At 38.7% G+C, this 24758-nt stretch overlaps 1 protein-coding gene across 2 annotated transcripts in view; it reads left to right on the top strand.

Moving 5' to 3' along the window:
- LOC126260890 (probable proline--tRNA ligase, mitochondrial) overlaps positions 1–24758 on the top strand; it is a 126774-nt gene that overhangs the window by 80524 nt on the left and 21492 nt on the right. For both annotated transcript variants that reach the window (XM_049958335.1, XM_049958336.1), the window contains one exon: positions 1135–1316. In XM_049958335.1, the coding sequence (XP_049814292.1) occupies positions 1135–1316 (182 nt within the window). The remainder of the gene's footprint in view (positions 1–1134; positions 1317–24758) is intronic.

The raw sequence follows: 24758 nt of genomic DNA on the forward strand, positions 1-24758 counted from the left end.
GATCCCCAACTAACAAAGTATCTAAAGAGCAGTTGTGCATTTCTGTATTTTAAAAATGACTACTTGAAGGGGTTAAGATTTAATATCTGGCATGATGTGTCACAAAATATACCTATATCTTTCATACATAGAGAGTGATCTTTTATTCATAACTTGCCTGTCCAAGCACCAACAATAGCATAAAGCTTCTAGCCAGTAGATTTGTGTGGCCGAACCTGTGAGAAGATTGTCACATGAAGGCATGTATGGCATGCCAGAGATACAAGATAATGAGGCACATCCACAAACCAGTTTGAGAATTTCCAGAACCAACAGAATGAATTTCATATGTGCATTTGGGTATCAGGGGGCAACTGACACACTCAGAAAGCTATTGTTACTGGCTTACTGCCACAACAGACATACGTGATGGACTAAGGCAGTACCAATTACAGGTATCTCAGCAGAGATAGTAGCAGGAGTTTTTCCGGCGACATGGATAGCAAGATTTGGCTGCCTATTGCAACTGACCGCAGACCAGAGGCAGCAGTTTGAGTCTACGCTGTACTCGGAACTGGCCAATCTACACTAGTTTTGGCACTGTCAAATAACTAGCTACCACCTAGCTAGTAACAACATTATCAACCACTGACACAGAACTTTAAAATTGTCATTGCTCTGCCGTATGGAAAGTTGGTTCTTCACATAGCCATTAGTCTTGCTAGTCTACGGGCTGCATGCTAACCAAATATAGGGGCTTTATAGCAGGGATGGTGTACAGAGAAACTCTGTACCCATGAGCATAATTTTTTGCAGCACACTCAGAACTGGCAACACCAGATTTACCATATGTACTGCAGGAAGTGAAGGGACACACAGTCAAACTATGCCCTCACCTGGCTCATGACAAGGGGAACAAAATCTTTTTGTGCACAAAGAGCTGAGCATCTGTTCCCATTTAATGCTGTGGGCTGAAGCAGTATGCCCACCTTTGCAACCATCAAATGCACTCCAAGTACACTGAACAAAAGGATTTTTTGTATTTTTAATGTCTTTTATTTTCTTTTTATTATTTTTTTAGTTGTAGTAGTAGAATATAAACTTGTTCCATAATCTAGAGTACTGTTTACATGTATCAATCCCTTTTTTTCCCAGTTCAGGCGGCATCAGGTATAATGGGTGGGACTCTTTCCCATGAGTACCACTTCATTTCTGAAGCAGGGGAAGACAGATTATATATTTGTGAAAGTTGCAACTATGTTGTAAGTGAAGACATTTTTTCTGGAGAATGCCCAGAATGCAAAAGCAAAAATTTCAAGAGACGGATTGGGATAGAGGTATTAATATGCAATATATTCTTAAAGCTAGACTTAAAGTGAACTGCTATTTTTTTTTAATATATATTGTGTTCTTCCATAATTTTTAAAGGTTTTTGGTGTGCTTTCTTCAAAAATGGCTCTGAGCACTGTGGGACTTAACATCTATGGGCATCAGCCCCCTAGAACTTAAAACTACTTAAACCGAAATAACCTAAGGACATCACACAACACCCAGTCATCACGAGGCAGAGAAAATCCCTGACCCCGCCGGGAAGCGAGAACGCTACCGCACGACCACGAGCTGCGGACAGTGTGCTTTCTTGTCTTATGATAAGACTACTGCATAGTTTATCAACACTCAGGCACTCCAGTTTTCAGACACTTTTACAGCTGCTGAACATCATAAAAAAATTTTACAACTCACTAATAGCCATAATTATTAGAAGTACAAGTCATTTTCCTATAAATGAGGCTCATTTACTCTCAAAATACCTTACCCACAATACTGACATCAACTCTGGCCTTTCAGATGTGGCTATAGTTTCTTTCTTTATCCTCCTGCTGTGTATCTATTCCTACTTATAGGTTAGTTTCTCCATAGTGTGTTATGCCTTGTTAGCACTTTGGATTATGTGATTTTTTATGTTTTGACATACTGCTTTGTCTCTGATAAATATGAACCAGTTTAAGCCAGTAAATATTATTGATAAGAGAATACATTTCAAGGCCTTTGTGTTCATCATCAGCAACTGATTACAGTCACAATATTTTCCTTCATCAAGTAGTGCCCATTTTGTACCTCCTACGAAAATATTGCAGACATTAAACTGGTGATCTCCTTGTTGCTATTTGAGAGGATTGGGCTATGTGCACTGTGCTTCATACTTTTCCTTGAATCCTCCAAAACCATCATCATTCGTGTCAACAATGACACAGTATTGTAGTATACATGTAGTCGTGACAGTGTCTTATATGAGGCAGATGCATTTAAGACATCTGAATTTGGTTTTTGAGAGAGAATTGCTGGCCAGTTTTTACCTTCAAGAGGCAACATGTGTAGTACTGCCAATAGACACATGTAAAGGTAATACACTTTCTAGTTTTTGAAGCTAATATTTTCTTCCTTGGGGAGGAGAGAGAGTGATATGCTGGAGAAGAATTACAGAAAGGAAAGGTCTTTCAGACCCCAGATTAAGAGGAACTGACCTGTAGAGATGACAATATAATGAAAATGGTAGTTGCTACTCACCATATAGCGGAGATGCTGAGTTGCAGAAAGGCACAACGAAAAGACTGAAAAGAACAGTCTCGATAGGGACGGGGAATATGATGTCAGTGGTGACTTGGTCAAGATAGCTACTCAAACTGGTTGCATTTCGTGCAACTGTTTCAGCGTCATGATCGGCCTCACCTTAATGCGGCTGTTAGGCATGTTAATGTGGGGCTGAAGAGTGCACTGATGGCGGAGGGCATGGATCACGTAGATGGGGTTTCACTAGGCATGGCCTGCACCTCAATAGGTATGGGAAGGGGAGGCTGGCTAAGCTTATAGGTGACAGTGTAGTGGGTGGTGGTGGTGGTGGTGGTAGTGGTATCACTCATGGAAAAATTCCTGTAGTAGTTGGTGTTAGAGCTGCACCTTTTTTAGACTGAAGTCAGCTGATAGGTATACTTGCTTAAAGGAAGTGCCTCTAAGGGCTCACCTCCAGAGGATGTAATGTTTCCAAGTACAGAAGGAATTAGCATATTTCATCAAAATATAAGACATCTAGAGTTAGTGAACTGCTAATAGATGTTAACTCTGAAATTATTGGTATATCAGAGCACCACTTAAATAATTTGATAATTCAGAGGCTTCCTTTACCAGGCTACAGATTAGCTGGCTGTTTCTCAAAGAGTTCCTTGCGTGGTGGGGGAGTGGCTCTGTATGTAAAAAACAGTATTTCATTTGAGTACATAGATGTATCACAACAGTGCACTGAACAGATATTTGAAAGTTGTGCAGCATTAGTTGAATTTAGTGAAACTAAACTTCTAATTGCTGTTGTTTATAGGTCCCCTAACTCCGACTTCAGAGCATTTTTGCTTAAGCTAGAGAGGGTTCTTGATTCACTTTGTAGGAAGTACCAGAAAGTAGTTATATGTGGTGACTTCAATATTAATTTTGTACATGATTGTGCAAGAAAAAGGATGTTGGTAGATCTCCTAAATTCATATGATCTGATGCAAACTGTGTTTTTTCCAACTAGGGTGCAGGGGAACAGTAGCACAGTCATAGACAATATTTTTATTCATTCTTCATTACTAGATGGGCATTCTGTTAGTAAAAGGGTGAATGGCCTTTCAGAACATGATGCACAAATTTTAACATTAAAAGGTTTTTGTACTCAAACCAATGTCGTATTTAATTACAAACTACGTAGGAAAGTTAATCCAACAGCAATAGAGAGTTTTTCAAAACTTGTCAAGGAACAAGAGTGGCAAGATGTTTATACTGCCAATAATATAGATGATAAATACAGTGCTTTCCATAACACATTTCTCATGCTCTTTGAGAGTTGCTTTCCATTAGAACATTCTTAACAGGGTACTAGCAGTAATGGACAGCCCGGTTGGCTGACTAGTGGGATAAGGATATCATGTAGAACAAAGTGGAAATTATATCAAAATGTTAGAAGTAGTCACAATCAAGCTACAGTAGCCCATTACAAACAGTATTGTAAGGTGCTTAAAAATGTTATTAGCAAGGCAAAAAGTATGTGGTATGCAAATAGAATAGCTAATTCACAGGATAAAATTAAAGCCATATGGTCAGTTGTGAAGGAAGTGCCTGGTCAGCAGCACAAGGTTGATGATATAAAGTCAGTTCGCAGTAATAATATTTCTGTTACTGATGAGTCAGATATATGTACAGTATTTAACAATCATTTTCTGAGCACTGCTGGTGAATTAAATAAAAATTTAGTTTCTACAGGAAATCATATAAATTTCTTAGCAAATGCCTCTCCGAGATTGAAATACTCCTCTGTGATACAGACAAGAGGGAGATTGAGTCAATAATTAAATCACTAAAGACTAAGGACTCTCATGGTTATGATGGCGTGTCTAGTAGAATATTAAAGTACTGTGCTGCACATGTTAGCCCTGTATTTAGCCATATTTGTAATTTTTCCTTTAGGAATGGTCAGTTTCCTCAGCGATTAAAGTACTCAGTAGTAAAGCCGCTTTATAAAAAGGGAGAAAGGGATAATGTAGATAATTTTAGACCTATTTCTATGCCATCAGTGTTTGCAAAAGTTATCGAAAAGGCTGTGTATGTAAGGTTAATTGATCATTTTATATCACACGATTTGCTATCAAATATACAGTTCAGCTTTAGAAGTCGTTTAACAACTATATTTTCTTTTCTCTGTGAGGTACTGGATGGGCTAAACAAAAAGTTTCGAACGCTTGGCATATTTTTTGATTTAACAAAGGCATTTGACTGTGTTGATCTCACAATATTGCTCCAGAAGTTGGGCCATTACAGAATAAGGGGAGTAGCTCACAATTGGTTCACCTCTTACTTTAGCAACAGGCAGCAAAAGGTCATTATCCACAATGTTGATAATGGCTGTGATGTGGGATCTGAGTGGGGTACTGTCAAGTGGGGGGTGCCCCAGGGATCAGTGTTGTGGCCGCTCCTGTTCCTTATTTATATAAATGATATGCCCTCTAGTATTATGGGTAACTCTAAAATATTTCTGTTTGCTGATGCTTGGTAGTAAAGAATGTTGTGTGCAACATTGACTCGGTTTCAAGTAGTGCAGTACATGACCTCAGTTCATGGCTTGTAGAAAATAAACTAACGTTAAATCACAGTAAGACTCAGTTTTTACAGTTTCTAACACACAATTCAACAAAACCTGACGTTTTAATCTCACAGAACGGCCATATGATTAGTGAAACTGAACAGTTCAAATTCCTAGGTGTTCAGATAGATAGTAAGCTCTCATGGAAAGCCCACGTTCTGGATCTTGTTCAAAGACTTAATACTGCCATTTTCACTATTCGAACAGTATCGAAAGTGAGTGATACTTCGACACGTAAATTAGTCTACTTTGCTTATTTTCATTCACTTATGTTGTATGGTATTATGTTTTGAGATAACTCTTCCCATTCTAGAAGGATATTTTTGGCTCAGAAACGGGCGGTTCGGGCAATAAGTGGTGTGAGTTCACGAACCTCTTGTCGACCTCTGTTCACAAGTATGGGTATTTTGACATTGGCCTCTCAATATGTATATTCCTTATTGTCGTTTCTTGTTACCAATATTAGTTTATTTCCAACAATAAGCAGTTCTCACTCGGTAAATACTCAGCAGAAATGAAACCTGCATTTGGATCGGACTTCCTTAACTCTTATGCAAAAAGGTGTGCAGTATACTGCTGCATCCATTTTCAATAAGCTGCCACTCGAATTCAAAAATCTTTCCGGTCTTGAGTTTGTGAGTTGCATTTGTGTGTGTGTGTGTGTGTGTGTGTGTGTGTGTGTGTGTGTCTTTGTTTGACAAATGCCTTGTTGGCCAAAAGCTAACTATCTGACAGGTTTTTTGTTGTGCCTTTCCCCTGTATGGTGAGTAGCAACTATCCTTTTCATTATATTATTACATTCCATCCTGGATTTTCTATTGCTTGAAAGGTAGGCTACAGGTAGATCGCTCTCATCTCAGAGTTGTGGTGCCCTGCCCTTCCTTTTAACCTTCCCCAACTTATTCTTGTCTCCCCCCAAAGGGAGAAAATACTTGTTTTGAAAGCTCAGAAGTATGGTATATCACTTTCACATGGGTCTCTCAGTGGTACAACTTATTTTGCCACTTCAAAGTAATTACCAACCAAAAATGTTTACTCATAATTTATTAGTTTTCTTGTCTGAATTATTTTTTGATATAATCATTCACTTTTCTGGCTTCTTCTTTCATTCATCTACAACTACACAACTATTCTGCCTTCTGACATGAGTGCTTGGCAGAGGTTTCATCGAACTACCTTCAGACTACTTCTCTATCGTTTCACTCCAGAACGGCATCTGGGAAAATGAACCCTTAAATCTTTCTGTGCAAGTTCTGATTTCTCTTGTTTTATTAAAATGTTCATTTCCCCCTTTGTAGGTAGGTATCAACAAAATATTTTTCCATTCAGAGGAGAAAGTTGTTGATTCAAATTCATGAAAAAATCTTACCGCAGCAAAAAATTCCTTTATTGTAGTGATAATCTTCCCAACTCACATACCACATCCATGACACTATCTCCCTTTCTTCACAATAACGCAAAATGAGCTGCCCTCCTGCAAACTTTTTCAGTGTCTTTTATTACTCCTATTTGGTAAGGATCCCATACTGCACAACATTACTCTAGAAGCCAACACACAAGTGTAAGTATATGCAGTGTCTTTAGTAGATGTGTTGCATCTTCCAAGCATTCTGCCAATAAAATGCAGTCTTTGGTTCACCTTCCCCACAACATTTTCTGTGTGGTTGTTACAGTTGAAGTTGTTTGTAATTGTAATCCCTGGGTATTTAGTAGAATTAACAGCCATTAGATTTGTGGGTTTTATCATGTAACCAAAATCTAATGGCTTCCTTTTAATACTCATGTGGTTGACATCACACTTTTTATTATTTAGAGTCAGTTGACACTTGTCACATCATATAGCTATCCTGTCAAAATCATTTTTCAGTTGGTTTTGATCTTCTGACGGCTTTACTGGACAGTAAACAATACCATCATCTGCAAACAATCAAAAAAGGCTGTTCAGATTGTCTCCTAAATCTATTGTTTGAATTAGGAGCAGCAGAGCATCCATCAGACTTCCTTAGGGAATGCCAGATATAATTTTTGTTGCGTGTTATCTGCAAGTCATGTATGTCATCTTTTTTTATCATTTTGGCACTCCTTTTACAATTTGAGTTTCTTTCATGTCCACGCACCATGTCTCCATATGTAGCAACCTTTTTTCCTATGTTCAACAACCTTTTTCCTTGTTTCACAATTGTTTTCCCCTATTTAGTGATCCTCTTTCATTGTTTGGTGCCTTTCTTCTTTTCTTTACTGAACTTTTGGTTTTGACAAGTGGTCATTTCCTTTATTTAGTGATCTTTTTTCTTTATTTAGCGTACTTTTTTCAATGTTTAGTGACCTCCTCCTTTCTTTTTTTTTTTAATATTGTTTCTTTACTTTACAGTCCACTTTTGTTGTTTGGTTGTCCTCTTTCACTGTTGACTGGTCTCTTCCCCCTGGTCTATGTTAGTTTCTTCCCTCACTTATAGACCCACCTGCTTAGCTGAATGGTAATGTGCTTACCTCCCATGCAGGGGGTCAGGTTCGATTCCCGGCCAGGTTGGAGATTTTCTCTGCTCTTAGACTGGGTGTTGTGTTGTCCTCATCATCATTTCATCCTCATCATTGGTACAAAGGCACATTTCTTGGATGGCTACTGTTTTCCAGCATTTAGCAATAATTTCCCACTTTCTTGCAGTCCTATTTGCTTTTTAGCAATATTAACAGTACCTGAGGTGTCTGCAATAGGGGCCAAGAGGGACCTCTTGCCCTCTCTTATTCTCTGGGTACAGACATCTTATTTATTACATTATTCTCTTGAATTTGTAGCAGTCATTGGCTGTGACTCCACTTAACTGCAAATTTAACATTGACTGAGATGAGAAATACTGCAGCTTTATCAATGACTACATACCTTTAGTATTCTTAGTTGTCATTCTGTTCTGTGAAATTATGCCAATTCCTTGGTGCAGCTGTGGTTTGGTGCTGGCCTCCAGTGAAGATGGATACAAAACCTTTGCAGAACCATGCTGAAATAATATCTTCAATCTTTTTCTGTCCCTTTCTCCTTTAGGGGCTGCAGAAAAGAGCCAGTCTTTCGCCATGGTGCACAGATTCCATGACCCGCCCCCAGTTCCCATAAGAATCCCCCCTCTCCTTGATGCAAAACAGAATTTAAACAATAGTTTACTAAATGTCTGTGGAAAAAGAAAAAACATTATGGCTTGCTAATTCTCCATTGAGTTTTACGTGACAGAGCTGTTTTAGCAAACTTGAAAGAACACAGCCATGCTATATTGCATGTGTTTACATATACACATAATCCCAAACACATCAGTCAAAAAAAGAAAATACAATTTTCTGGGATATGAAAGAGGGGGGAAAAATGTAGAATTTCAAGGTCAAAAACATGTGCCCTCCAGGATTGAGACACTGTCAAAGTCTACAGGTGCAACACAATGCCACATGCAATCACAGAGCTATGAATTCCACCTTCCAGTAGGCATGTTGCACAATAATGTGGCAAACTGGAGAGATGAGGATTACTTTGGTGTAGTCCTAGGCTGCTAAAATTTGATTTTACTGGCAAATTTGAGGCTGATTTTTGGAGGATTCCCACATTCATCTAGTGGTATAATTTTCCTGGGCTACACTTCACCTAAACAACCCAAAAAATGTAGTTTTCAAATAACGTATTGTTCAGCATCATTGTTCCAGCTGATGCTAAAAATTTAAAATCATGAAAGTACTACAATAAATCTATTAATGTGAATAGATGTGAAGTTGTAAAGGAAATAAAGTGAGATAAATGGCATTATAGTCAATAAGCTTTTTTAAATGTTTATTTCCTGTTTCTCTGCTTTGGGGGTTTAATGTGGCATTTTTATTCATATCATCAGTATTTTCTCAGCCTTTCTGACTTTTCACTATTTCAAATTTTTAAATTTCAGTTTCAACCTAACATCATGGGAGTATGAATAAATTGTTTTTGTTGTTGATTTTAGCTTCATTTCTTAACTCATTAGGCACCCTGGACTAAATCATATGAAGATGTAATTTCAGATCACTGAATCCATAAGTGGCATACATATTCATGTTAATAACAAAAAAGATGTAAACACAAAGGAATGACAGACATTGGCTGCAAGAAGGCATTGAAGTAAATCGATGGCGAAAGTTGAAAACTTGTGCCGGACTGGGATCTGAATCTGGGTTTTCTGCTTACTAGCTTGTGGGTAAGTTGAGAATTTGGGTCTGATTGGAGGGGTGCTAGTGTAGTCTGTGCAGTTGCAGTGAGCACTGCAGCGAGATGCCTTAGTGGTCAAAGCATCTGTCTAGTAAGCAGGAGACTTGGATTCGAATCCCATTTTGGCACTAATTTTCAATTTTCCCCATTGATTTACCTCAGTGTCCACCTGCTGCCAGTATTGGTAATTCCTTTGTGTTTAATTCATAGTAGCTGTTGGGTCAAAATGGTGACTGTTCTTTTGGACGTGTCTGAAACAACAGACACTACATGTAGATAGAAAGATGTACTTTGCATGTACTATAGAAATATGCTTACTGAATAGGTGCCAAAGTAATCTACCTTAAAAACACTAAGTAGATAATCAATGTAGAATACGTTTTGTATACTTCTTGTGAAATTTAGTTCTTGGTGCATGGCATGTTTGCAGCCTCACCAAATCAATTCTATAAAAAAAATGACAAGTTTTGAATCTTTTTCCCTCGTGTAAAATTTCTGCAGACAACCATGAACAGTACATTTTCCTGAAGGGAAATATTGGTCAGCACTTTGTGATGTAACACAACACTTTTGGCAAAGCAATGTGTTACCCAATCTCTGCCTAAATGAAGAATGATGATTGTCACAGTTAAAGTAATTTTATTAGTTAATTTGTTTTGGATAGTAAACTGTTTAGGAGTTGTATTGTTTTGTGCATATTCACTGGCTCAGATTGACATGAAGTGTCTTGAAGGTAGGTTAGTTGGTTATATGTTCCATAGATTATTTGAATCATTCTTCAGTATATGCATGCATGTTCACTGCCAACATCAATGAATTATTTTTTGAATCCTACTTCTCATGCAACATTACCAAAAACTAGCTTTTATATGAGTTCAGTATGCAGCAACAAAAATGTTTCATTATTTGCTCAATAACATAAAAATCTGGCAAGAAGTAAATCAAGTTTTAAATGTATCCAAAACTCACTTCTTCTGGACAACTCCTTCTATTCTATGCACACACTCACTCACACACACAAGAGTGCCTATCCGAATAGTCATCAGGCACGTTGTCTTTCATATTTTGACAGATATCTACAGTCTCTTTTCTTGCAATGTGTAGCTGGAGTCAGCCCAAACAAATATGTTCATCACATTTTTCATGCAATGCCAAACATTGGTTGAAAGCTTCTGTTTGTTTCCTGTTACAAACAAAATGATTTATAAAGTAGAATTTTATGTGCCCATTCAACAGAATGGTCCCAGATTGGTCTAGTCCAATATTCCTTCTATTGATGTGTATTAATAGAGGCATTAAAACAAAGAATAATCAGTACTCCAGCAGCAACAGCACTGCCATGCAGATGTGCTGCTGAGTTGCTGCTGGACTACTGATTATTCTCCAGGTTTTACTGTTTCTAATACATATTGATAAAATGAATAATGCACATTACTAATTTGGGACTGCTTTGTCAAATGAACCCATTAAATTCCACTTTCAAAATCATTTTATATATAATGAGAAACTAACTGATGCTTTCCATTGATGCTGTGCATCATTTGAAAGACATGTTGAGTATTATTTGTTTGGGCTGACTCCATCTATGTGCTACAACAATGAAATTACAAATATCTGCTGCAACATGAAGGAGTTGCCTAGAAGAAATTATTTTCAGTTATATTTAAAACTTACTTTGTTACCTGTCAGACAAATGATCAAAAATGTTTGTTGATGCACATTGAACTCCTTTCTGGGCCACTGACAGCTTTAATAATTGGTGCTAATGGTCATTTTTTTCCTCTAGTGTTGTAGATGTGGACATCAATATTCTTTTCAAATTGTGATGAACTATTTATGACAAATTTTATTAGATAATATTTGTACTGTGATAGTGCAATTAAAATGCTGAACGGTACCTACAAGACGACTGCAGGTGAACACTACTAAGTGATGAGTTACCCCAGAAAATTATTCCATAAGATATTTTTGAAATGAAATATGCAAAATATGTCAGGAGACTCATTTGTTTGTTCCAAGACCAGCAATTATACAAAGAGCAAAAGCTGCTGAATATAATTGTTTGACAAGCTCAGTAATATGCTTCTTCCAGTTGAAGTTTTCATCAATGTGTACACCCAAAAATTTCGAGCACCCTATCCTATTTACTGATTCCCGTTCGTGTGCTGCATCAGTTATTGCTATAACTCTATTTGTTGTACAGAATTGCATGTAGTGTGTTTTCTCAAAAGTAAGGGAGAGTCCATTTTTAAAGAACAACTTAATAATTCTTTGAAAAACATCGTTAAGAATCTCATCTGTTGCTTTCTCTGTAATGGTATTTGTCACAACATTAGTATTGTCTACAAAAAGTACCAATTCTGCTTATTGAGTGTTGAGTGAAAGGTTATTTACATTCAATGGTGGCTCATTCTGCGTGTTCATAGATTTTTAAAATCAGATAAATACAAGAACATGAAATGAATAGCATCTGATGTGTAGCAGTTATGGTTATCAACATATTTATATGACTTCAGCCACTGTCAATAGTAATAATAATAATAATAATAATAATAATACAGATAACTTGACTGAAAAAAGAATTGTGTTGCTTTTTATATAATTAAGTGCTCTTTATGACAAGAATGGAATTATGTTTAAGCTTGCACTACTCTCCATTTCAGATTTTTGTTTAAGTGGGAGTTCTCATGTTTTTTTATTATTTTGGGCAAATGTGCAATATCCCCAATATATGTATTAGTTAATGAATTGGAGAAGAAGTAAAAACTTTGAGGTTCGCCGATGACATTGTAATTCTGTCAGAGACAGCAAAGGACTTGGAAGAGCAGTTGAATGGAATGGACAGTGTCTTCAAAGGAGGATATAAGATGAACATCAACAAAAGCAAAACGAGGATAATGGAATGTAGTCAAATTAAATCGGGTGATGCTGAGGGGATTAGATTAGGAAATGAGACACTTAAAGTAGTAAAGGAGTTTTGCTATTTAGGGAGTAAAATAACTGATGATGGTCGAAGTAGAGAGAATATAAAATGTAGACTGGCAATGGCAAGGAAATCGTTTCTGAAGAAGAGAAATTTGTTAACATCGAGTATAGATTGAAGTGTCAGGAAGTCGTTTCTGAAAGTATTTGTATGGAGTGTAGCCATGTATGGAAGTGAAACATGGACGATAACCAGTTTGGACAAGAAGAGAATAGAAGCTTTCGAAATGTGGTGCTACAGAAGAATGCTGAAGATAAGGTGGGTAGATCACGTAACTAATGAGGAGGTATTGAATAGGATTGGGGAGAAGAGAAGTTTGTGGCACAACTTGACTAGAAGAAGGAATCGGTTGGTAGGACATGTTTTGAGGCATCAAGGGATCACAAATTTAGCATTGGAGGGCAGCGTGGAGGGTAAAAATCGTAGAGGGAGACCAAGAGATGAATACACTAAGCAGATTCAGAAGGATGTAGGTTGCAGTAGGTACTGGGAGATGAAGAAGCTTGCACAGGATAGAGTAGCATGGAGAGCTGCATCAAACCAGTCTCAGGACTGAAGACCACAACAACAACAAATGAATTAACTCCCACATTGAACAGCAGACATTCTTACATTGCACCCACACAACAACTTACACTTATTATATATTTCTTTGTTAAATGTTCACTTCTATCATGCTTATTTGATTCCATCGCTTTCTCAGACAATGGATCTGGTCCGGGAGACCTAGTTTCTTTGCGGCTAATTTTTCCAGGTAATTTTCTTTTCTGTTAGCACTTAAAACAAATTCAACAGAGTTCACATTGACACTGCACAGGAAAGCCAATTCCTGCACAGTAAACAACTAATTCCCAACAACAAACTGCCGTTTGCAGAACTGATCAAATTTAAGTAGTATTATCCAGCAACAAGGTCAGTGGACTGGAATACAAATGAGGCGCTGAGAACCATAAAGGCCAAAAGCACCCTATCTTCGACACCACATTTAAGTGAATATCAGAGAAACAAGTGAGACAGACCAATAAATTTGCAAGATGTCAAAGTTAAGATGTTCACATGCTCTTAAACCACAACCACCACTGTTTAGTATGTAAGGAATAGGAGAAAACCCATAATTGAAGCCTTTGCCTTATGTTTGTGCATTTAATCAGCATAACTTTTTGCTTACCATTTGTTAAGTATGATTTGAACCAGTAGTGTGTAAAGCCATTAATTTCTTAAATTTAAGTTTGTATAAGAGTACAACATGATCTACAGAATCAAACATCTTTGAAATATCACAAAAATACCATCTGGTGATATTTAACTATCTAAGGCTGTAATATTTGTTAGATGAATGTCTAAATAGCATTGTCATTCAAGCAACCTTTCAGGAATCCAAACTATATTATGCCAAGTAAATTGTTTCTACTGAAATGTGAGACTACTCCTGAGTACTTTACTTCTTTGAATATTTTGGAAAAAGATGTTGGTTAGGAAACTAGGTGATAATTATTTAAATTTTTCTTGTTCCCTTTCTTATAAAGCAGTTTCACAAATGCATATTTTAATTTATATTGTAAAATTCGATGTACCAGTGATGCATTACATACATCATGATGGACATTACTTATTACGTTGGAACAACTTTTCAGAATTATGTTAATTTCAGTGAAGGATGTTGGTGCTACTTGTATACTTGCTTAAATTTCTGTGGAATGATTCTTATAATATAATCTCTTGCTTCTTCAACTGACCATTTATTCCTACTCTTGTTGCTACATGTAGAAAGTGATTGTTAAGAATACTTACAACTTGTGAATTACCAGTCACAACATTGTCATTTACTGTATTGTTATTGTATCTTGTGCACTCAATGGCCGTCCTGTCTTCCATTTGACAATGTCCCGTATAATTTTAATCTGATTATCTGCATTATTTATTTCAGTCAGGATGTACATAATTCTGGGTTTTTTAATGACTTTGCTTAAAATACTACAGTATTTCTCATATTACGCAACTAATGCCGGATATAGACCCATTCTGGCCTTTATGTAGATTTGCCTTTTCCTCTTACATGAGACTTTAATTCCTTGAGTTATCCATGGCTTATTTGTGTTTTAATGGATTTTCTAGATCATTTTTTTAGGAAAGCTGCTTTCAAATGGTGACACAAAGTCACTTTGGAATAAACTGAATTAACATCAGCATCTCTTGCTGATACCTCATCCCACCATCTCTTTTCACGTACCCTTGAAATACTGTATCCTGTGTAGAATTATGTTTATGCTCGTAACCTGCAGTTGTGTAAATAATTGTTCATTGTGTTACCTGATTTTTCTTTTCAAAATAAATGACATTTTGAAATTCACAGAGTAACAGATCTAGACTTCAGTTGTGTTGTTGTTGGAATGCGATATTCGTCATGTAACAAAAAGGAAGTTTCCAAATAATAATTTTGAATCTAAAATACTGTGTTTTTGTGATTAATTTTACAAGAAGACCAGCAACTGGTGACCCTGACACAATCTAAACAAGAAACAAATATGATGGCAGATAGAGGGAATAGTGATATACCAGACAGTGGTAGAAAAATTGAAGTGGACAAAGTTAGTGTGAAACTCCCTCCATTGTGGACTGAAAAGCCTGATATATGGTTTCATCGGGCTGAAGCACAGTTCCAGTCAGAGCTATTCCATGCATTAGCTAATGTTTGTGGTTCTAAATTAATTCGAGGTAAGGAATACCACCCACAATCAAATGAGAAAATAGAGAGATTCTATCGAACATTGAAGGCAGCCATCACAGCTCATTGTAAAAATAAATGGAGTGACATAATTCCAACAATTATTGTAGGACAGCATAGCTGTCTGAGAGGAGGAGATAATTCAACAGTTTTGGAGATGCTGTATGGCGCAACTCTAACATTGCCTGATGATTTCATTGTAATGTCAGAAAACAAGATAGAAGCAGATCTACCCGCATTCACTTCTCATTTACACCAGCATATAGAAAAACTATGTCCCTCAGAATGTGTTGAAATATGTAAATTGATATTTACAATTTTTTTGTTTACTCCTTTTCATTGTTATTACTCAGTGGTGATTGTGTGTTCTGGGATATGCAGTTATTTTTATCACGACTTGACTAATTAATAAAACATTATTTCAGAAAGCTTTCATTTTTATATTAAAAAATGCCCAACTAAAGGTTATGGGCCCAGGCACAGGGAATCAACTGTAGAATGAGATACAACCCGTTGGCTTTCACAAATGACGTCTTAGTTTACTTTGTTAACGGTTTGGCTATTTTAGTAAAATCCTTTACAAATTTACAATAATATGAACATAACCCAATATACGATTGTAACTGCTTTGTTGTACATGGTGTCAGAAAATTTTGAACTGCCTCTGTTAACCGAGAATCAGTTTCAACCTCTTGTTCACTGATTACATGACCTAAATATTTGACCTGCGTCTGCGCAAAATTACATTTTCCTAAACTTAATCTTAACCATGCCAACTGCAATGTTTTCTTTAACGCGATAATTGTTCTGGTATATCCTTCAAAAAGCCTATAATGTCATCTAGGTAAACCATATATGTCGTTGGTTTCAATCCCCTTAAAATCCCATCTAATAATCGCTGAAAAGTTGCCGGTGCAATCTTAAACCCAAATGGCATATATATGTACTGATAGTGCCCCCAGGAACAGTAAAAGCTGTCTTTGCCCTATCCTCTGGCGCTACTTCCAACTGGTGGTATCCACTCTGTAAATCCATCATCGTAAAATACTTACATTGTCCCAGATTATCCAATGTATCCATAATATTTGGAATCGGATATGTGTCCAAAATGGTATTCGCCTTCAGAAGCCTATAATCACAACAAAACCTATATTTCCTTATACCATCCACCGACTTCATAGGTACGAGAACTACATTGCTTGAATACGGACTATTGCTATGCTCTGTGATTCCATCTCGTAGTTGTTTTTCTAGACACTCCTCTAGTAGCAGTTGCATATGATGTGCTACCCGATATGGTTTCCTAAACACTGGTGTATTATCCTCCATTGGTATGTGGTGCTTTGTAAATGGTGTTGCCAGTAACCTACCCTCCATTCCGGATAAATTGCTAAATGTCAATAACAATTCCTCCAACACGAAGTGCTGTAATTTTCCCCTCAATTGTGCTGGATCGACTTTTTGCTTATTGCTCACCTCTAAATCCTCCCTATCAAGGTCATCTTCATCAAAAAACTCCAATGTGGCCAATAACAACCCTTTCGACAAGCTAAAATCCGCTGTGCTGAAGTTATCTATACTTACAGGAACCCTATAATCTCCTTCCACATAACTTGCGTGAGCTAAACTCCTCCACACAAAACAGTGCACATTATCCAACCCCTCATTACTCAAGACTGCTACACCATGTACAGCATCTCCTTTGGTAAGTCCGTATTTATCAAAACCCAGACTACCTTCCCTGTACCTGCTGATATGTTATCCTGCTGATCAACCTTTAATGAATCCATTTGCAGTTTAGCTGGCGTCACCTTCGCTTTAAGTGTGCCTTGCGACATTCGTCCATTTGCAACCATTTCCCCCATGCAAAACATTGTTCCACTGAGTTCCACTGTTTGTTGCCAAAGATCTATCTTCCCACGATGTTTGTCAAGGGAGTCCAGTCCGAGAATCACCGAATACCCCTCACCCACACCCCGTAACACCTGTACCTGCTTACTAAACTTAGTTCCTATGATCACAAATCGAAGAACCGTCATACCCAATGACTCCACTTTATTATCCCCCACCCCACGTAACCTATAACGTGGTGGCTCAAGCCTTCTACTGATAACCAGGTGTAGACCGATAACAGACATGTGTGCCCCCGTGTCATCCAGAAACCTCTGTTCCCTTCCGTTCACCAAGCCAATAAGCAGCATTCAATCTGTGCCCCTACAATCACATTACCTAATTTCACTGGGACCACCCTCCGATGGTTGAAGCAGTCCCATTCTCGTTTAACAGCTGCTGTTGCTAAGGTTCACGCCTACTTCTACTCATGCAGTTCATTGCCCGGTGATCCATTTTCCTACATGAGTAACACTGCATCTGACACTAACACCGCCTCCTAAAATGCCCTACCTGGCCACAACCAAAACACTTAATTTCCGCTGCCAGAACTTTACACTCCACCCTTGGCTTCGTCGCATAATCTACCTCCTCTAAGTACGTGGCAATCCTTAGAGCTGCCACAAGATTCTCCATCCTCACCCGACATGACATCTCCAGTGGTACTCCTTGCAAAAACACATCTGTAACAGCACACTATTCATTTCCCCACTCGGTGACAGTTCAAACATTTGTGCATTCAGCTTTCGAATCCTGTCTGAGAAAACCACCACAGTCTCATTTCTTCTCATAACTAACACCCTTAATTATTTCTGAAAAAACCTGGTACTATTCTGTTTTTGGTACCTCTGGCATAACTACAGCCTCAAGCTCTGCAAATGTCCCTACATTGTTCAACATTTCATGGTATAACCCTATCAAGTATAACTTCACCACTCTCAACATTACAACATCCGACCATCCATTGGCCTCAGCCATTGTGATAATGTCATTAAGGAATACCGACACATCCTCCGTTGTTTTACCCGAAAAGGGGTTAATCAATGCCGCGATTGCCGAGTCAAACCATCTATGACACTCCCCGACCTGCAATTTACTTTCACCCGCCATCCCTTCCCCTACTTGCAATGCCTCAAATCTCCTCACTAATTCTTCATATTTTTCTTTGTCCCTTATCCTTGCCTCCAACAATACCCAAATTTGCTTCCGCTGTAGTCACTGCCGCAGCCTCCGCTGCTTGCCGTGTTTCCACCATTCTTGCTTATAGCTCCACTGTTAGTATTAACACTTTGCTGGCCGGCGACACCACAGTAGTGTCGTGCGTGAAATAGTGGTCAACGGCCGGTGACACCACGGTGGTGTCGTGTGCATAGTATCACTCAGCGGCTGGCGAAACCACAGTGGTGTCACGAGCATAGTATCCGCAGTGGCCAGTGACAGCACTGTAGTATCTTTTTCATTCTGTTGGTGTTTTGTGTAGGTAACAATAAGTTACACATGTCAACAAGTTTTTTGTTTTTATAAGTACTTGTGCACCTTCATCATGGCAGATGAAGGAGACAATACGATTATTTACAATGAGTGCATGGACGTCTTGGACGTTCCGAATGACTGGGCCGATTGGGAAGAAGACACTGCACATCAAAAAAAAATGAAAGTGAAGCAGAATTGTCAGATAGTCGGATAGTGAAATATGTCCAAGAAGAATTCGCACGAACACTACGGTTGCCAACTGATTCGGATGGATCAGACAAAGAAGACAGACTGTGTTTTACTGAGGACCAATAATAAATTTGAAGGATCTCTGGGTTCACACATATTTCCCAAAGATACACAGAGTGTCATGGATATTGTAGAATTATATACTGGGAACAATCTATTTGAATATATTAGCAACGAAACCAACAAGTATTACAGTCAAAATTGCAATAGAAGGAAACTGGATTTAAAAAATGCCCAATTTGTCGACGTTATGGGATGCGAACTTAGAAATGGCTTTGGCTTGCTATCGTTATGGAAACTGTAAAGAAAGCAAGGATTGATTATTACTGTTCAACAAATTTGTTGATAGACACACCGATATTTTGCAAAATGATGTCCCGCAACCAATTCAGACAAATATTATCATTTTTACATTTTTTATGACAACAACAATAAACTGGATAATGCCGACCAGTTTTTCAAAGTGCAATTCTTAATTGATTATTTTTCCAAAAAGTTTAAGGAAATGTTTAATCTAAGTCAAAACATCTCAATTGAGGAAGGAATGGTACTGTGGCATGGACAGTTAAATTTTAAGTTTACAATCCGTCGAAAATTACACAATATGGCATACTCATCCAGATGCTGTGTGATTCGAATACTGGATACATTTTCTCATTCAAGATATATTCCGGCACTGGACAAAGTTTAGCAAAAACGGTGATGGAACTGTGACACCTTCTTATGGAAAGTAGCATCACCTCTACATGGATAATTATTATAACAGTGTAGAACTTGCAGAGAAGTTACTTGAAAAGAAAATTCGAGGTTGTGGAATGATTCAAGCGTGCAAAAGTCAATGTGTTTGAATCTTGTCATCAACTGAAAGGTGACAAATGGTCAGCAACAAGCTAAATAATCCGAATTAGCGCTGCCGACGCCAAAAGAATAAATTTGTACGAGATGTGCAGACGGCAAACTGTTATTTCCACTCTACTACTCCTAAAAATCAATAAATACAAAATAAATACAAATAAATACAAAATCAAATAGGGGTTATGCAGGAGTAGGTTTAATAATGAATAAAAAAATAGGAGTGTGGGTAAGCTAATACAAACAGCATAGTGAACGCATTATTGTGGCCAAGATAGACATGAAGCCAACGCCTACTACAGTAGTACAAGTTTATATGCCAACTAGCTCTGTAGATGGTGAAGAAATTGATGAAATGTATGATGAGATAAAAGAAATCATTCAGGTAGTAAAGGGAGATGAAAATTTAATAGTCATGGGTGACTGGAATTCGAGAGTACGAAAAGGGAGAGAAGGAAACATAGTAGATGAGTATGGATTGGGGGTAAGAAATGAAAGAGGAAGCAGTCTGGTAGAATTTTGCACAAAGCATAACTTAATCATAGCTAACACTTGGTTCAAGAATCATGAAAGAAGGTTGTATACATGGAAGAATCCTGGAGATACTAGTAGGTATCAGTAAGATTATATAATGGTAAGACAGAGATTTAGGAACCAGGTTTTAAATTGTAAGACATTTCCAGGGGCAGATGTGGACTCTGACCACAATCTATTGGTTATGAACTGTAGATTAAAACTGGAGAAACTGCAAAAAGGTGGGAATTTAAGGAGATGGGACCTGGATAAACTGACAGAACCAGAGGTTGTACAGAGTTTCAGGGAGAGCATAAGGGAACAATTGACAGGAATGGGGCAAAGAAATACAGTAGAAGAAGAATGGGTAGCTCTGAGGGGTGTATGATGAGATAAAAGAAATTATTTAGGTAGTAAAGGGAGACGAAAATTTAATAGTCATGGGTGAACTGGAATTCGAGAGTAGGAAAATGGAGAGAAGGAAACATAGTAGGTGAATATGGATTTGGGGGGTAAGAAATGAAAGAGGAAGCCGTGAAGGCAGCAGAGGATCAAGTAGGTAAAAAGACGAGGGCTAGTAGATATCCTTGGGTAACAGAAGAGATATTGAATTTAATTGATGAAAGGAAAAAATGCAGTAAATGAAGCAGGTATAAAGGAATACAAACGTCTCAAAAATGAGATCGACAGGAAGTCCAAAATGGCTAAACATGGATGGCTAGAGGACAAATGTAAGGATATAGAGGCATATATCACTAGGGATAAGATAGATACTGCCTACAGGAAAATTAAAGAGACCTTTGGAGAAAAGAGAGCCACTTGTATGAATATCAAGAGCTCAGATGGAAACCCAGTTCTAAGCAAAGAAGGGAAAGCAGAAAGGTGGAAGGAGTATATAGAGGGTCTATACAAGGGCAATGTACTTGTGGACAATATTATGGAAATGGAAGAGGATGTAGATGAAGATGAAATGGGAGATACAATACTTCGTGAAGAGTCTGACAGAGCACTGAAAGACCTGAGTCAAAACAAGGCCCCAGGAGTAGACAACATTCCATTAGAACTACTAACAGCCTTGGGAGAGCCAGTCCTGACAAAACTCTACCATCTGGTGAGCAAGATGTATGAGACAGGCGAAATACCCATAGACTTCAAGAAGAATATAATAATTCCAATCGCAAAGAAAGCGGGTGTTGACACATGTGAGAATTACCAAACTATCAGTTTAATAAGTCACAGCTGCAAAATACTAATGCGAATTCTTTACAGACGAATGGAAAAACTGGTAGAAGCCAACCTCAGGGAAGATAAGTTTGGATTCCGTAAAAATGTTGGAACACGTGAGGCAATACTGACCTTACGACTTATCTTAGAAGAAAGATTAAGGAAAGGCAAACCTATGTTTCTAGCATTTGTAGACTTAGAGAAAGCTTTTGACAATGTTGACTGGAATTCTCTCTTTCAAATTCTAAAGGTGGCAGGGTTAAAATACAGGAAGCGAAAGGCTATTTACAATTTGTACAGAAACCAGATGGCAGTTATAAGAGTCGAGGGGCATGAAAGGGAAGCAGTGGTTGGGAAGGGAGTGAGACAGGGTTGTAGCCTCTCCCTGATGTTATTCAATCTGTATATTGAGCAAGCAGTAAAGGAAACAAAAGAAAAATTCGGTGTAGGTATTAAAATACATGGAGAAGAAATAAAAACTTTGAGGTTTGCCGATGACATTGTAATTCTGTCAGAGACAGCAAAGGACTTGGAAGAGCAGTTGAATGGAATGGACAGTGTCTTCAAAGGAGGATATAAGATGAACATCAACAAAAGCAAAATGAGGATAATGGAATGTAGTCGAATTAAGTCGGGTGATGCTGAGGGAATTAGATTAGGAAATGAGACACTTAAAGTAGTAAAGGAGTTTTGCTATTTGGGGAGCAAAATAACTGATGATGGTCAAAGTAGAGAGGATATAAAATGTAGACTGGCAATGGCAAGGAAAGCGTTTCTGAAGAAGAGAAATTTGTTAACATTGAGTATAGATTTAAGTGTCAGGAAGTCTTTTCTGAAAGTATTTGTATGGAGTGTAGCCACATATGGAAGTGAAACATCGATGATAAATAGTTCGGACAAGAAGAGAATAGAAGCTTTCAAAATGTGGTGCTACAGAAGAAAGCTGAAGCTCAGATGGGTATATCACATAACTAATGAGGAGATACTGAATAGGATTGGGGAGAAGCGGAGTTTGTGGCACAACTTGACTAGAAGAAGGGATCAGTTGGTAGGACATGTTCTGAGGCATCAAGGGATCACCAATTTAGTATTGGGGGGCAGCGTGGAGGGTAAAAATCATAGAGGGAGACCAAGAGATGAATACACTAAGCAGATTCAGAAGGATGTAGGTTGCAGTAAGTACTGGGAGATGAAGAAGCTTGCACAGGATAGAGTAGCATGGAGAGCTGCATCAAACCAGTCTCAGGACTGAAGACCAAACAACTACTCCTAAAACTTAGTTCTTGCGGAGAATCACCACCCATCTACATTCTGAACAATTGCATGCCAAATGTTCAAATCTGTTACAAATAAAACAACTCTTTGGCACCCTCTTTGTACACAGTAATCCGTGACCTGACAGGTTACAAAAATTACATAGCTTAGGTGCTATGTCATCATGTCCCCCATTTCCCCTGAATTCAGATAAATCTACAGGCTTCTCCAGCCTTACAAAAGACACCTTCAAAAAGTCCACCCTAATTGACACTTAACCCCTTTAAAAACAAAAGAATGACACACAAACAATAACTCAAACGTCATTCACTCATTCCCATCATGCTTGTGCGCAGGTGACAGTCCTGCTTTCCTCCCTATACTGGTATGGACGAACACTTCCTGAACGACAAGGTATAACAAGAAGTGTACGACCATCCATCACGAACACAGCCAAACACCTCAACTACCCCTCTACACAGGCACAACTCAACACCCGTGCTCGACATAAGATGTGGGAGTGGAAATCTGGTACCAGTGTTGTAACTAGCACCACTTCTGGTGCCACTGTTGTGGACCATCAATGGTCGAACCCGAGACTCCATTTGGCAGAGCTGAAGCCGTGCCCACTGCGCCATTTCTCATCAGGAGGCTGAGCAAGTTCAATAGAGTCAAAGGGCAGTGCAGAGTGATACAACGGTATTCAGAAGTATTCCTTTATTCAGCTAGTCTACAGACATGTAATGTCGACACGCCGCCCGCACGCTGTTCTGTGAATCCGACCATCTCAGCACCCCTGAACTGCCGACACTGCAGCTGGGCTCATCAAGGCCGCCCGACGATGGAAGTCAGCCACACTTACTCAGTCACTGCTTTCCGAGGTGTAGTGACTGGCGCCGCTCTACTGCCCATGATTCCGGAGACTGTTACAGTCCCTGGTCCCTGCTGCCCTCCACCCCGTGTGGCCTACTCTGTCCGACCATGGGACGAAGTTGGTTGTACTGGTCACCTGTGGCCCTCAGTCGCTGCTGCTCCCAGGACAGGACCAGACTCGAACCTGCGCCCACCTGGACGCCATGCCGCAACTTGCTGCTAGTGGTGCTTGCCGGATGGCAACACCTGCCGCCACCCCTAAAGCTGTTTCAGCACTGTTGCGCCTCCCGCAACGTATGCCTCGCCCAGACCCCGGTACGCCAGGTGGGAAGTGACATGGGCCATCCTGGACCTGCTGCAGACCACTGTCACTGCCCTCCTTCAGTCAGACCGTGCAATCTCCAAGTACCTGGCTGCCCTTACATCCTGCCCTGTTGTGTCCCCAGAGGCAGAATACAGCCTAGACAAGTACATAGAAACAAAGTACAGGTTTACACAGAATACTTATAACATCGCTGCCAGACTGGCTCCTATAAGCATAGGCCAGCACAGGTCCGACCCAACTCTCGACTGACCTGCCACAACCCTCAAGCTAAAAGTGCCTGACTATTTATACTGCTTTTCCCCATGCTTCTGACATAGTGTCAGAGAGAGAGAGAAATTATGGCAGGGGTAAATTCCCATTCATCAGCCACATACACATCGCCACTCCCGGCTCTGGCCTACTGCCTCACCTCACACATCGCAATAACTTAAAGCAATGCTGCAGTTCCCTGCCTCACTGTTGCTCCACTGCAAACAAATCGTATGTGCAATACGCCACTGCAGCTCCGCGCCATGTTTACCCTGCCTGGCCTACTGGCTGCTGGCTATTACCACACACTGCCAGCGGCCACAGACTTCATCGCCCAGTTGCACTTTTACTGAATTTTTAACAAAATTCCCCTTTCCTATGACTAAGACCAATACTAGTGCAGCAATGTCTTAGTTTACTAATTTCTGAACAACAGATAATAAATTGGTTATCTTCTGTGGTGAGGTATCATCATTGTAAATTGAAATAAATGAGGAGTGGTTTTTTTTTTGTTTTTTTTTTAAGAAAGTTATTGTGTACGATTCTTATCTCGTGTATTAATTTAAATCATTTGTTCGTCACAGTTCATTTGGCACTTATTTTCATTCTTAAAGAGTTTGAGATGTTTTGGAAGAATTGTTTTTCATTCTGGACAATTTTTGCTTTTTGATTTTCATTTGAATTTATCTCCGGCTATGAATATGGAAGACTTGAAGCAGGATTCATCAACTGCAGCATGGAATACAAATTTTACAGTTGTCACTTTTTTTCACCTTCACTAGCACT

This window comes from Schistocerca nitens, chromosome 5 (assembly GCF_023898315.1).
Source record: "Schistocerca nitens isolate TAMUIC-IGC-003100 chromosome 5, iqSchNite1.1, whole genome shotgun sequence".
NCBI lineage: Eukaryota > Metazoa > Arthropoda > Insecta > Orthoptera > Acrididae > Schistocerca > Schistocerca nitens.